Source organism: Siphateles boraxobius, unplaced genomic scaffold (assembly GCF_051911475.1).
Source record: "Siphateles boraxobius isolate OS27281-9 unplaced genomic scaffold, OSU_SipBor_1 46, whole genome shotgun sequence".
NCBI classification, from domain to species: Eukaryota; Metazoa; Chordata; class Actinopteri; order Cypriniformes; family Leuciscidae; genus Siphateles; species Siphateles boraxobius.
In genome coordinates this window covers 524,891-538,895 of record NW_027509097.1, presented here as the reverse complement: position 1 = coordinate 538,895, position 14,005 = coordinate 524,891, and the positions used below count along the sequence as shown (strand labels likewise).

Genomic DNA, 14,005 nt, shown 5'->3' with positions numbered 1-14,005 from the left:
AATGCATGCAATTAAAAAAACAAACATCCTTCATAATAGGGTGAGAAACACAAGAACTTCAATGTGATTTCATGTTCATAAGTCCCTTCCCAGCATAAAAAAATAATAAAATGAAAAAGATAAGAACAGCTCTCATTTACGGGTGCAAATATGTACCAACAAGCAAACACATATCAATGAATATTTAATTATTAATTATGTACATGCAAATACACAAACCCCAAATGCATGTGATTAAAATAAAATTAAAAAATACTTCATAATAATGTGTAAGAAACACAAGAACTTTAAAATGATTTCATGTTCATAATAAAATATTTTTTTTAAAGTACAGGCAGATGCCAACACATGTACATGGACACACACAATATGTGCAATAACACAAGTCAGGCAGCAGCTCCAGTGAGCACCTCCTTTATCCGCTCCTATAATGACCGTTAGCTCATTACCCTTTACAGCGTTAATGATGATGCTGCTTTCTCCAACACTTTAATTACCAATTCGACAACACGACTGATGAACACGAATTAAAGTGTCACCCAATAATACCGTGATTACTCATTAAGGAACAATGCAAGAGACGGGAACAGACGAATGGAATCGAGCCGTAACCGTGTCATTTACATGACGATGTTTCCAGGAACGAGCCGATAATGAAGCAGCGCATCGGCACAGGACGACACAGCTGAGTGTTCTAATAAAACAATTAGGTCATGCATGTGAAGGGTTTCACGTGTGGCCTAGCGTTTTGCACACATGCCCCAAATAAGCGTTGTTCTAAAACCCAGTAAAGGTGATGCCATTTTAAAACATGGCATTATCATCTAACCACATTTTCGGCCAAATTGTACTACTAAAAATGCATGTGATTTTGTATAGGACAGCGTAGGTCTTAACTAGAACAAAAAACAAAACATGATAATCTTGATTGAAATAGGTCAAAAGTAAAGCTGAAAATAATCCGTACCGTGAATACGGCACGCAGGTTATGCAGCTGATCGATGTCTTTCGCCAAACCTGAGCTGGACCAGCGTACAAGATAGTTTTCACTGCAATAAAATGTAGAAATAAATAACAGATATTAATAGCATTACTTATACTGCAAACTTTTTCCCCCTAAAGCTCAGATGGAAGATCATACAGTAGTACTAGCAAAGTCAGGATCATAGGACTGATTCCCAGTGAATGCATATATTGATAAATGTACAGCTTTAATGCATGCAAGACCCTTTGTATAAAAAAGCATTTGCTAAATGCGGATGTAAATGTCTTTCTCTGTGGACACACTCAAGTATAATAAAATTCATCATTCACTGCTGAAACGAACCATTGAGAATAGTGTGGATGGTACAAACACTGTGGTTGATTTACTACTGAGAATGTGTGAAATGTCATGTCTCGCAAATGAGGGTGAGGCTATTGTCAAATTATTGAAATTATGATTTAAACAAAAGAAAATTGACATTACAAATATCATCACTAATATAATTATTAATAACAATTAAATATAATAATATAAGCTATAATTATTAAAAAATAATGTTAAAAATTACTTAAAATCTCTGAACAAAGGAATTATTTGACAGCTATGTTTAGGACTGCATGGCTTCTCATGCATGCAAGTCTAAGCGTTGGAGTCCATGTGTGCACTGACCTGATAAACTTCGACTCAATCGGATCATAGAGTGACATCAGCACTTCTGCATCTTCTCCGATTTTGCACACGACATTCTTGAGCGTGACGAACAAGGCAAACGAGGGTGTGGAGGCAAACTTCGCCTGCCTGCTCAAATCCAGGTTCTGCTTCTGAGACTGAAAAATAAATAAATCCATACAAATTATGGTAATTAATCTTTCAAATGTGCTTCGAATCAAAGTCAGCCAGACTAATTAAACGGCCGTTAATCACTGTCAGTCTCAAAGAATTCATGGGACTTTTTACACCTGGTCACTTCATGCGTGTTCTCTGATGGGATAGCTATTCGATCGTGAAAAGACCAGGTGTAAATGCTGAAACGCATTCAAGACGGATTTAAATCCGAGCACTCAAACCACTCCAGGAGCTTGTCTGAGACGCATTCCTGACTGGACAAGTGTAAATCCATCTGGTTGTTAGATCCACATATGTAAATTTTACTCCTCCCAAAAGGGTAAATAAAATAAACATGTGAGAGCATGTTATTGGCTATATCAGGAGTACCGGGTGTTTTCCCGGTGGGCCTCTGGACAGTGTGGGCCGGCCCGTTGCTATACGTAAATTTATAAAGAACGAATGATAGCAGGCATTTACATATTCCGTTGGCCCAGGTGAATGCCCGCGCGGCCCATATGACTCTAAATGATTCATCTATTTACTGGCTCTGGCTCACTGCAGCGGTCTAACAGCACTCGTCAATTTCAAAATGTTTGAGATGACCATTTACATCAAAGAAGGCGGGGCCAAGCAGTAATTCAGCATGGCCGTTTTTAACGCGAATGCGAGGTAAGATGTAAGGAATTGTTCAAAATAAAAATGCTATATAGGGTGGCCTCAAACGGTCCGGTTTTAAAGTACCACATCCGTCTACCGGCACAGCTTTGATCTTTCAGCATTTTTTTAACAAATTGCTTGAGTCAATAATTCAATGACCCACTTATAAAGATAGTCACTTGCTTTGTTCCTGAATGAATCGGCTGTTTTGAACCAATCGGTTGACTTACTTAAAACAGTGACTTGTTGCCACCTACTGGCGGTTTTAGTTTCATATTTACAGTTTAATTAAAAAAAAAAATCATCAAAATATCATATTTCTATATTCAATATATTTTGTATTTAAAACATTAATTTTATCACGTCATTTATGCATTTGTAAACCGTCTGTGTAAATACATCTAAATAACACTTCAAATGCAACTTCTGCAGTGAAAAGATGAATTTTGTCTGATTTGATTTAACATTTAATTGGTAACATACCAATAATGCATTTATTTATTTATTATTCATTTATTACATTTTAATAAGCACAAAAATACATTTCAATACCTTTTTTTAAATATTTATATTTCTTTATTGTTATATTTTTAAGTTAGTAGGTGGTGTTAAATTGCTCTGTGCAAAATGAGCTGCTGTGTTATGTTTGGTGTGTTGTGGACTGGGTAACGTGGGCCGCTCTGTGCCAGAAAGTTTAGGGTCACTTTTTAGTCCCAGTCCACCCCTATATGGCTATATGACATGTTATAGCCAGATATGAAAGCGCTACTGCATCAAATGAAACTGAAACTAAATTGCAGAACCTTAAAACACAATCATCTTCATTAAAAGTAGTGAGACTAAATTATCTTACCAGTGTTGAATCCGCTCTCTCTCCTAATGCGGTCTTTGATCTTGAAATTAGCTGATGATAAATAAAATGCAGCTCATATCTGTTGACTTCATTGACGTGAACTCCGTTAAATTAGCATATAGCGCAGGGATTGAGGATCGGAGATCTATATATTAGTTTTTCGCAGACATTTATGCGGTCAAGTGTGAATGGAATTGTTTTATCACATCAGATAGCTATCCAATCAGTAAAGACATTACTTGATCAGGTGTAGACAGGCTCTATATTATTTATGCAATCTGTATCTGGTGAAAGACACTCAAGGTCAGTGAACATCTGGGTAGGGTCACATGGGAAAGGTAGGTCAGCAGAGCTGATGTGTTCTCAAAATTTCACCTTGTCATCCAGGTTTGGAACAACATGAGTGTGAGTAAACTGTCAACTTTGGGTGAATGGCTCCTTCAACGTCACAGATCTTAAACTCCTAAACTCTTGGCTCAAGGGAAGCACTTGCTAAGTTTTGAACATGGTGAATGACACTCACTGTGACTCATCTAAAAGCACTACAGTGCTTCAACGGTCATTAGAGAGGCATTGTGAGAACACACAGGTCAAACAGAGATGTTAACCTCATAGACTGTACATTAGTATGAGGATTCATGAGAACACACTTCTGTCTAAAGAAGCCCTGATTCTCGTAACACTAGGGCTGAGTGATGTCAAATATTCACAACATGTTTGCAATGTTTTATCAGACAAGGTAAAATAAAAAACATCACAGGTATTTTGTTGATTTTATTGAACATTTGACTATTAGGTTACCTAAAAAGTACAATAATAAAATTAATAGAAATATATAAATAATAGAAAATACTAATATAAAGATCACTATAGTATATAAGTGCATTTAATTATTAAAATATAAATATCTCTTGTTCATTTATTGAAAACTGTGAAAAACATGCTTGGATTATATATTAGTGTAGTCATTAAAAATCTAATTAATTTCAAATTTGTCTGCAATATATTACAGAATATATTATATGTATGTATAGTATATTATTATTATTGTTTCACAATGAATCTCCAAATTAACGTAGAAACAACAAAGAAAATGTATTAAAATGTTTTTGTTTTACCAAGTACTACAAAGGAAGGCCAGTATCACCACTACCAATACTGGTACTGCTACTGATTTCTCTATTAAATTGATTTTTTTTAATATTTTTTTTCATTTTAGCCATTAACTATAGCCATTCAACATTACAGTATATTTGAATTATTATTTTTAACATTAAATAGGCTTTATAAAACCTATAAAAAAAAATAAAAAAAAAAAAATATATATATATATATATATATATATATATATATATATATATATATATATATAAGTGAATTTAAAACAATCTTAATCTCAACCCCTTACAAAAAAAGTAAAGAAAAAACATTTATAATTATTTTAAATAAATGATTTAATTTATTATTGTATAATTATAATAATAATGTTTTTGGTTTTTTTCTTGCATTGTAAGTCTGCAATGGCTGTTTTAAAGTAATGGTTTCTCTTATTCGGAAAAAAAAAACATATATATATATATATATATACACAGTATACCGTATATATAGCATCTTGTCAAAAGGCTGAAAAATATTGAAGCTATATCACCCAGCCACGTGTCACATTGAGCCCCACAGCATGATAGGAAGTGAGCTGGTTCGCTCTCACGATCTCTGTTCCCCTGTAAACGCTCACACGTCAGTGACAGTGTTTGAGAGCTGCGGTCAGGGACTTTTTATGTGGTTTAGGGGTTGTGCTTGACAATGTCACAGCCGCATATAAATGTGAAGTAACAGTTATAATTAGAGGTGTTCATTAAACGTCACAGCGGGTGTTGATGACCAAAATAACACTGTAAAACGAAGAGCCCAAGTGAGTATAACATCTGCTCTCAGGCCTTCCAGATTAACAATCCAAGAACACCAAACAAACACATTTAAATATATCAATCTAAATGAACCATAAACTTTTTAAAAAGTAGCATGTTTATATTGTGCCATAAAGGATGAATACAGTCTAATATCGTTTACCTTTTCCTCTTGGATGCGAGCTTCAATCTGCTTGGACGCGGCTTCATGCGCTCGGAACAGATTGACAGTGCTGGTCAGGTCAGGATCCAGAATATTCCCATCTTTATCTCTCACCACCAGATCCAGGTCTAAATACCTGACAAGCACACAAAAAAAACATTGTAAGAAACATTTTAAAACAGACTTGGTTGAAAGAGATGAAATTATACTTATACTGGTACAAGGAACCGGAAAAATGTCAATGTGCATTAAAATTATGTGTGATGGAAAAATAAATTGAGGTTATTTTCAATGAATATGAGAGACACTTAGGATTGCCATCCTTATGTAAAAATAAAGACTTTTCACCTAACAAAGTTGAGAAAGACAGAGACTTTAACTGAGAACTGAGAGTTGTACATGTGTGTGTTTGTGTCACTACTGGCATTCTGACCAGAGCAGTTCTATCATCTCTCGATGATACTCATACCCGCTTCCTCTTATAGCTAAACAATTAAGTTAACAGAATGTGTTTAATGAGCAGAAAATAGTCTGCAACACTAGAATAACCAAATGGAATTGCAAAAACATTCAAACAGGTTTCCCTGTCTTTCATTGGTCAGCTGAACAGATAGCCCCGCCCCAAACTCACACCATTGGTTGATCCAATGTCACTCTGCAGTGGTGGTTAGAATGCTTAAATGATTTTTTCTGATAACACTTGCCAGTGCTAAACTCAAAACCAGGTGTGGAATGTGGTTGCCAGGGTTTTGCTATGCAGTTGCCAGGGTGTTGCTATGCAGTTGCCAGGGTGTTGCTATGCAGTTGCTAGGATGTTCTGGGTGTATCCACTTTATTTTTAACATAAGAGTGGGATATGAATGTGCTAGGCTTCTGGTGTACTCCGCTTCCATGTATTTTAGCTGTACACAAACAGTCTGTTATGCTGCTTGATATTACAAACTGGCATTTGCAGTTAACATATTTTAATATTAAATACTCTTAAAAAAATGTTTTACCATTCACCGCACTTCTGCAATTGTTTTAGTTATTTAACGTTTGCGCACATTCAAAAAATAGCTTTCTTCCATACTGCAAAAAAAGGTGGACACTTAATGGCCCTTCAGTGTAAATCCATTTTGCATGTTTCGTTGTTTTGCCAGGCAAAAATCATCAGACAGCATCAACATTTAATATTTAAAGTTAAGGAATCTTAAACCCAAGTATGAGCAACGGCACAGACCACTGATTAAGAATCTTTTATTTACCCTTCGGATATAGCATGCGAAGGGCTGAAAATGTTTCACAATGACCCTTCAAAGCACACAGACCCTGAATAAAAAATGAAGAGCAATACAACACGCTCATTAAAAGTCAGATTTTATGTAACGGACTGCAGTCGTGACTTCCAGCTCAAGCTCTCCCTGTTCTACCATAACCCAATCAGAATGAGTCAGCAGCTTGTGTGTGTGTGTGTGTGTGTGTGTGTGTGTGTGTGTGTGTGTGTGTGTGTGTGTGTGTGTGTGTGTGTGTGTGTGTGGTATGTGTGTGTTCATACTTGTTCCCATAGTCCATCTTGGAGGTGACTTTCTGTTTGAGCTCCGACATCTCGTCTTGCGGGAGCGTGCCGGATAGGATCTGGGAGCGCCACTCGATCAAGTCATAGATCATGTCTCGGACCGTGTTGAACATCTCACGCTTGTCGCCCTGTTGGAAACACGAAGTCTGTTTAAAACCCTGCAATGCGTGTTAATTAATTTGTCAAAGCACATGCTGCGGCGTAAAGGCGTGAGGCTCCTAATCACTGCAGACAAAGACCCCCATACTGAGTGTCATACTGCTTGCTTATTCAATTAAAAGAGTTTACAAACTGTCAATGAGACTCTGTTTGGAAAACTTAAAAAAACAAACTTTAATTTTTAATTTGTATATCATGTCAGAGCTTTTTAACATCACGCCCGAGGCAAAGGGGATCCGATTTGTTAGAGAAAATTGCAATGTTGCAGTGTGTCATAGCAGATGAATGTTTGTTCTATGAACAGTGACGTGTTGTCATCAAAATGCTAACTAATATCTTTTAAGATGATGATGTCAGTGATGACTATGTATGTATGTTAATCTCCTGAAAATGCATACTTCCCCATTATACACTATAGTATGCAAAGAGCAGTATGTAAAATGAGTAGGATATCCAACAGTTTTCATAAAAAGTTGGCAAGAATACCCAGATGACCTACTAACTATGCCAAGATTTTAAAGTGTGCATCCCATGATGCAACTGACATCATAGATCTCATGACAATGCCATAGCCAGATTGCATTTATACTACACATCCATACTTTTTTGTTTGTTAAAAACTATGCACTCTGTGTAATGGAAAACTGCATACTTTTAAGTGTGTAGAGGAATAGTTTGCAACTTTTGAAATATACAACCACGTCTTGAGATAAATGCTAAAATGCAGGGTTACCACATATAGGTCCCTCCATATTGTCGCCCATTCTCGAAGCGTAGTCGTGACCTCATGAACCAGCGGGAGCTCAGTGGGAATGACCGTCTCCTTTTGTCTAGCGACAGAAAGAAAGGGAAAAGAGTTCAAAACAGAGAAAAAAAATTGAATAAACATAGGCAGTACAATAAAGTGAAGGAGCTTTTCAAAGAATATCACTTGTGTGGGAAACAATAGGCTGTTTAACTGCATCTCACTCTATTCATGTCAGTAATTCCAGCTTAATACGGGCTTCTGAGGTCCCGGAGTCATTCAGATCCCTTCATACCAATGAAAACTAATTACCAGCATCAGTCATCAAAACAGCTGTTATGAAATCTGAGCTGGGCTCTGCTCTCGATTCCAATTACTCACACACACACAAACACACACCAACACTCACTCATGTGTATTATATTCCTGAAAAACACTCGGAAATCCATTTTGGACTCTAAAATCTCCTTTTAGGCTGGCACTGGGCTGTTGGAGCGCTAACTTGTTTTAGTAAGACGTCTATGGGAAGGATGTTGTTAACTGCGCTGAGGCTAGATTCAGGAACCAACACTGATATAATCAGACCAATTACAGAAGTAACATGATCTTCACATGCAGCAAAGCAATGTAAAGTTTAATGCAAATATGTTCCAAAACATAGTAAGCTGCCTACGGCCTACATAGAGAAGAAACTAAGTTGTGGTTGTGGTTGTGATTGTGATACGATTGTGAGGTGATTAGATTACGGGCGTGTTCACACTTGTACTTGTACTTGACCAAAAAAAGAAAAATAATACATTTAGACCTGGTTCACTTAGCGTTCACAAAAGCATTTTGCGACTAAACTTGTCAAACATCCAAAACAATGCTGTGTTCTGGGCTAAATGTGTTGTTGTATGTGAATAGCCTACATTTGAGGATATTTTGACCAGCTGGAAATTCGTGAAGAGCTTATAAAATGTGTAAAGGAGTCCGTGTTGCATTCGTATTTCTTTCGAACTGCACCAGAGTTCGTTTGGAAGCAGACAGAGACTCATCTTTTCAGCGTCTCGGTCCGTTAGTTTGGTGTCACCAGGGTTCAGATGGCAGCGTTCACGTTTATTCATATGAACCGCACGAACAGAGTAACCGCTCCTTTTAATCCAATCAAAGTGATAGTTTTGATACTATTGAGTAGTGAATGAAGCAGATTTAGTAAACATTTCTCCCATTGAGAAAGAAATCCTGAGATTCCCTTCTTCATGCAGGATACATGCAGGCCATGCATGGTCGAAATGAGTTGGTTTGGTAAAAGAGTTAATGCCTGCTAAGATGTTGATAATGATTTTATTCCATATTTAGCTAAATACAACTTGCAGGAAATCTAAATGAACATACTGACCCACTGCCTTCAACTGTGGCCTCTTTCAGATGTATGTAACAAGCCGGAAACACACCCTGTGCACAGAAGAGTACATCAGAAATTACCCAACAAAGGAAAAATAAAAGTTGAGGTCTACTGAATGATTTTATTCAACATGAAAGCTGAACCTTTTCATACAGTAACTCACCTTCTTCGATTTTCTCCTCAGCCGATACCCTCGGTACCATCCTGAGAAGAGCAAGAAATATCACAGCAGTCAGATGAAAATACCAAAAATTAGATTAGAGTGCGATGCCACTGTGTCCCTCTAGAAAACAATATTGTGAGATTATAAAAGACATGTTCCATAAATCTCCTGGAGATATGAAGTGAGGTAGCGGGCATGTCTGCAAGCTTTGAACAAATTCTTCAAGACTAAAGTGTGTGTTATTGAGATCGGAGAGAGGTTGTTCTGCAGGGAAGAGGAAAGGTCTAATCAGTGCCCCTTTCACATACCCCTTTTCCATCAAAGCATTTTGAGAGCCGGTTCGGAGCCGGTGCCTTCTCGCGTACCAGTTCTTTGCGTTTCGAAAGCCAAAGAACCGGTTCTCAGCCTGGAAAACTGGTTCCAAAGCGGCATCAACTCTTTGCTGGACTAGAACTGTTATTTTACCACGTCATGCTTAAGTCGGGGGCTGGGGGCGGGTTTAGATGTGTTCTAAACATCTTTTCTGACCATAATATAGGATCACAAAGCCAGGAGAAACATTTGCAGAAACACGATGTAGTCCGCCATTGTAATTGTTATGCTTGAAGTTGGCGCAAGCGTTAATAGTTTTTTTTTTATTAAAAACATTATGTAAGCAAAGAAGGAAACAGTCACAATATAGAACAAATAAACAGAAAGAAAAAAAAAGACAGGGGTACTGTTACGGCCCTTGGCCTGTTTCTGGTCGTTCTCCTGCTGCTCCTCTCTTTCAGGCCTAATTGCTAACACCTGGGAAGATGGTGATTAAATAGGAGCTTCTCTGCTGCATTGGGCTCTCTTTTCCTGGTCTGGTGGCTGAAGGCTTCGACGCTGCTCTGATGGCTGGTCCGGGCCCATACTTTGCTCGACACGTCAGGACTTCACAGAGATGCACCTTTAAGTTTATTTGAGTTTATGACTTTTATTTTTACATCCAACATCTGCACCTAGACACACAATACATCCCAGCACTTACGCTACATTGCTGATACTGACATTCATATCCCCTGGTTGGTTACGTTGTTTACATTTGTGTTACATACACAATAAATTTATGTTTTGCACTGTTTGCTCGTGGCATGGTCTCCTATTGGTTGTTATGGCCTTGAGTCAGTCGTAACAAATGGGGGCTCGTCCGTTGCTTTTTGCGCGTTTTGTTAGTTATTTGATTTGTTTAAAGCGCCTTGTGGTTTTATTTAGTAATTTGATTGTGAGCGCTTGAAGGGCAGATGAGAATGAGCGTAGCTATATAGTAGTTTCGTCTCTGAATGGTGTTTCTTTTTTTGAACATTATGCGTCGTGATTGGCTGTTAAGGGGGAGATCCTCTGACGTCAGTTATCTGTATATGGTTAGTTGTTGCGCTCTGGGAGACGTGCCTGAGTTTGATTAGTTTTGATTAGTTGTAATTTGTTTGCTGGCGTACTCGAGCGGGTGTGTTTTGGCAGTAGTGGCTGTGTGTTTTTTGTGGAGACGTGTGAAGATAAGTGACCGTATGTTGAGGCGCACTTAAGTTTTGGACTGGCGTTTTTCCTTGTAGGCATAGCAGCGTTTCCCAATGGGGGGGTCGCTGCATCATTGTTTTAGTGTGGAGGTACGGCGGGTAGAGCTTCCCATGTTCCTTTTCCCTACATCGGCTCGGGAGCATTTCTGTGGTTTCAAGGGGGTTGCCAGCTTGCTGGTCACCTTTGACTGACCATCGGGTTGTAAATGCATAAAAACCCACCGCTACACCTCACGAAGACTAGGGTCAGTAAGTTAGCTTTTGTGATAGGTAATTAGCGGGGAAACGCCGTCCTTGGGCTGTGGTTGTAAGCCTTGGTGTGCTGATAAATCTGTCACTTAAGCTTCGTCTCTAGTGGATTTGTTAGCCATGGATGAAGTGGTGGAAGATTTTATTGAATCGCCACAGGAACGAGGATTAGATATTTGTACTAAGAAACAATTGATTAGGATTGCGGAGCACTATAAGGTTGATATAGGGGATGCCCGAAAGACAAAAGATTGTGTAAAAGGTAATTTGACAGCGAAATTGTTGGAAAATGGTGTCTTGATGCCAGGTAAAGTTGACACTTTGGTTGAATCATCTTTGTTGGGAAGAGTAAGCCCGGTGGGTTTATCGTTTGAGCAGCAGAAAGAGTTGCTTTTGTTGCGTATTAAAGCTGAACAGGAGAAAGAGCAGGCGATGGAAAGAATGGTGCGGGATCTGGAGGGATGCGCAGTGTATTTGGATGACGTGGTTGTGTATGCTGACAACTGGGAACAACATTTGGAGCGTGTTAAAGCTTTGTTTGTGCGTCTAGCTCATGCTGGTTTAACAGTGAATCTGGCAAAGTGTGAATTCGCTAGGGCCACGGTGGTCTACTTGGGTCGTGTTGTTGGCCAGGGTTCGGTGAGACCAGTGCGTGCTAAAGTGTGTGCAATTGATGACATTCCGTCACCAACGACAAAAAAGGAACTCATGAGATTTCTCGGTATGGTGGGCTATTATAGGTGTTTTTGTAGGAATTTCTCTACAGTGGTCACACCTTTGATTGATCTTCTGAAAGGGAAGACAAAGTACGTGTGGTCTCCGGTTTGCCAGCAGTCCTTTGAAAGGGTGAAAGCTCTAATCTCCAATGCTCCAGTTCTAGTTGCTCCTAGGTGGGATCGTGAGTTTCACCTGGAGGTGGATGCCAGCATGGCTGGGGCTGGTGCAGTGTTGCTGCAGAAAGATGATGGAGGGGTTAATAAGCCTGTGTGTTTCTTTTCCAGGAAATTTAATCGCCATCAGCTAAACTATTCAGTCATCGAAAAAGAAACGCTGGCGCTTATTTTGGCGTTGCAGCATTTTAGTGTGTATCTGGGCTCTGGTCCGGTGGTAGTTTTTTCCGACCATAATCTTCTAACTTTCCTTAGCACTCTACAGACTCCTAACCATTGGTTGATGCGCTGGGCTCTTCACCTCCAGTCCTACACTTTGGACATTCGGCATATCAAGGGGTGGGATAATGTGGTGGCAGACGCATTGTCCCGGTCTCCAAGTTGTTAGGTAAGATATGCCTCCTTAAAATTTGATAAACTTTGTATCATGCGATACCTGTAGCTCAAGGGAACCCCTAGGGGTCCCTGTTTTGTTAGAGGGGGGTGTTACGGCCCTAGGCCTGTTTCTGGTCGTTCTCCTGCTCCTCCTCTCTTTCAGGCCTAATTGCTAACACCTGGGAAGATGGTGTTTAAATAGGAGCTTCTCTGCTGCATTGGGCTCTCTTTTCCTGGTCTGGTGGCTGAAGGCTTCGACGCTGCTCTGATGGCTGGTCCGGGCCCATACTTTGCTCGACACGTCAGGACTTCACAGAGATGCACCTTTAAGTTTATTTGAGTTTATGTCTTTTATTTTTACATCCAACATCTGCACCTACACACACAATACATCCCAGCACTTACGCTACACTGCTGATACTGACATTCATATCCCATGGTTGGTTACGTTGTTTACATTTGTGTTACATACACAATAAATTTATGTTTTGCACTGTTTGCTCGTGGCATGGTCTCCTATTGGTTGTTATGGCCTTGAGTCAGTCGTAACAGTACATAACTAATCAGAAAAGATTACATATCAAAGGAAAAGATTAAAAGACTTACATATTTCAGTTGTTTTTAAAGCCTTTTTGGTACACGAGTTAGAGATAATCCCAAAGTAATGTTGTACTTGCGTTCGCTGGGCGCTCTAGTCAGTGGAAAAACAAACAGGTTCTGAGAAGGTTCGCAAGTTGAACCAACTCCGAACCAACTTTGAACCACCTCTTTTTTGATGGAAAAGGGGTAACAGAGATTACGGAAAATACACGTGTCATTTGATTTTGGTTCATTCACACTACCTGGGGTTTTCCGGAATCTGTGAGTGCGTTCACACACATCCCGTAAAGACACGTGACGTCAGGATGTGATAACTCAGTCAGATGTCAGTTATGCTGATAACTCCTCTTCGTCATTTCTACATGAAGACGAGTCAATAACTCCCCAGTAGCGCCATGGGTTTGCCGAGTGGCTCGTTCCCCATATGCTGGAGCATAGATTGTAGAAAGGCCAGTGCGATGGCCATTGCGTCATCACTACGACACACCCCTTACGGCATTGGTCCTGGCTTTTGTTCACACTGGGCGCGTTCCGGGACTGATCTCGGCAATGTTACTATGTCCCCATCCCGGCATCAATCCCGGGACTGATCTCGGCAATGTTACTATGTCCCCATCCCGGCATCAATCCCGGGACGTGTTTGCATTCACACATAAGGCACTTTTTACGGCAATTTCCCGGGATCAACGCGCTGTGTGAAAGGGGCTCAGGACATATCGGTGTGTATTGTGTAAAGGTCTTAAAATGATGAGAGGTGACACTGAAATAGATACTTTACATGAATAGGGGTACAAACAAGTGTGTGACCTCTTCATAAATAGTAGAAGTAGATTTTTAAATGAGCTAAATGAGTTCAGAAAATGCCAGGGGCAAATTATATATTGATTTGTTCTATTCATTTTTGTAACTCTGAAACAGAAATAAACTTAAAACTATGATTGTGGG

General features: G+C 39.2%; 1 protein-coding gene and 1 long non-coding RNA gene across 4 annotated transcripts in view; one reads left to right on the top strand and one right to left on the bottom strand.

Annotated features, from left to right (window-relative positions):
- The window catches only part of dock1 (dedicator of cytokinesis 1), a 252,549-nt gene that overhangs the window by 202,615 nt on the left and 35,929 nt on the right, over positions 1-14,005 (bottom strand). For all 3 annotated transcript variants that reach the window (XM_077200233.1, XM_077200232.1, XM_077200234.1), the window contains exons 3-9: positions 9,406-9,446; positions 9,237-9,292; positions 7,844-7,940; positions 6,931-7,079; positions 5,394-5,529; positions 1,655-1,812; positions 968-1,049 (exon numbers count right to left, since the gene is read on the bottom strand). In XM_077200233.1, coding sequence (XP_077056348.1) covers positions 968-1,049; positions 1,655-1,812; positions 5,394-5,529; positions 6,931-7,079; positions 7,844-7,940; positions 9,237-9,292; positions 9,406-9,446 — 719 coding nt within the window. The remainder of the gene's footprint in view (positions 1-967; positions 1,050-1,654; positions 1,813-5,393; positions 5,530-6,930; positions 7,080-7,843; positions 7,941-9,236; positions 9,293-9,405; positions 9,447-14,005) is intronic.
- LOC143709691 (uncharacterized) overlaps positions 1-14,005 on the top strand; it is a 759,555-nt gene that overhangs the window by 724,127 nt on the left and 21,423 nt on the right. The gene's annotated exons all lie outside the window — the stretch shown is intronic.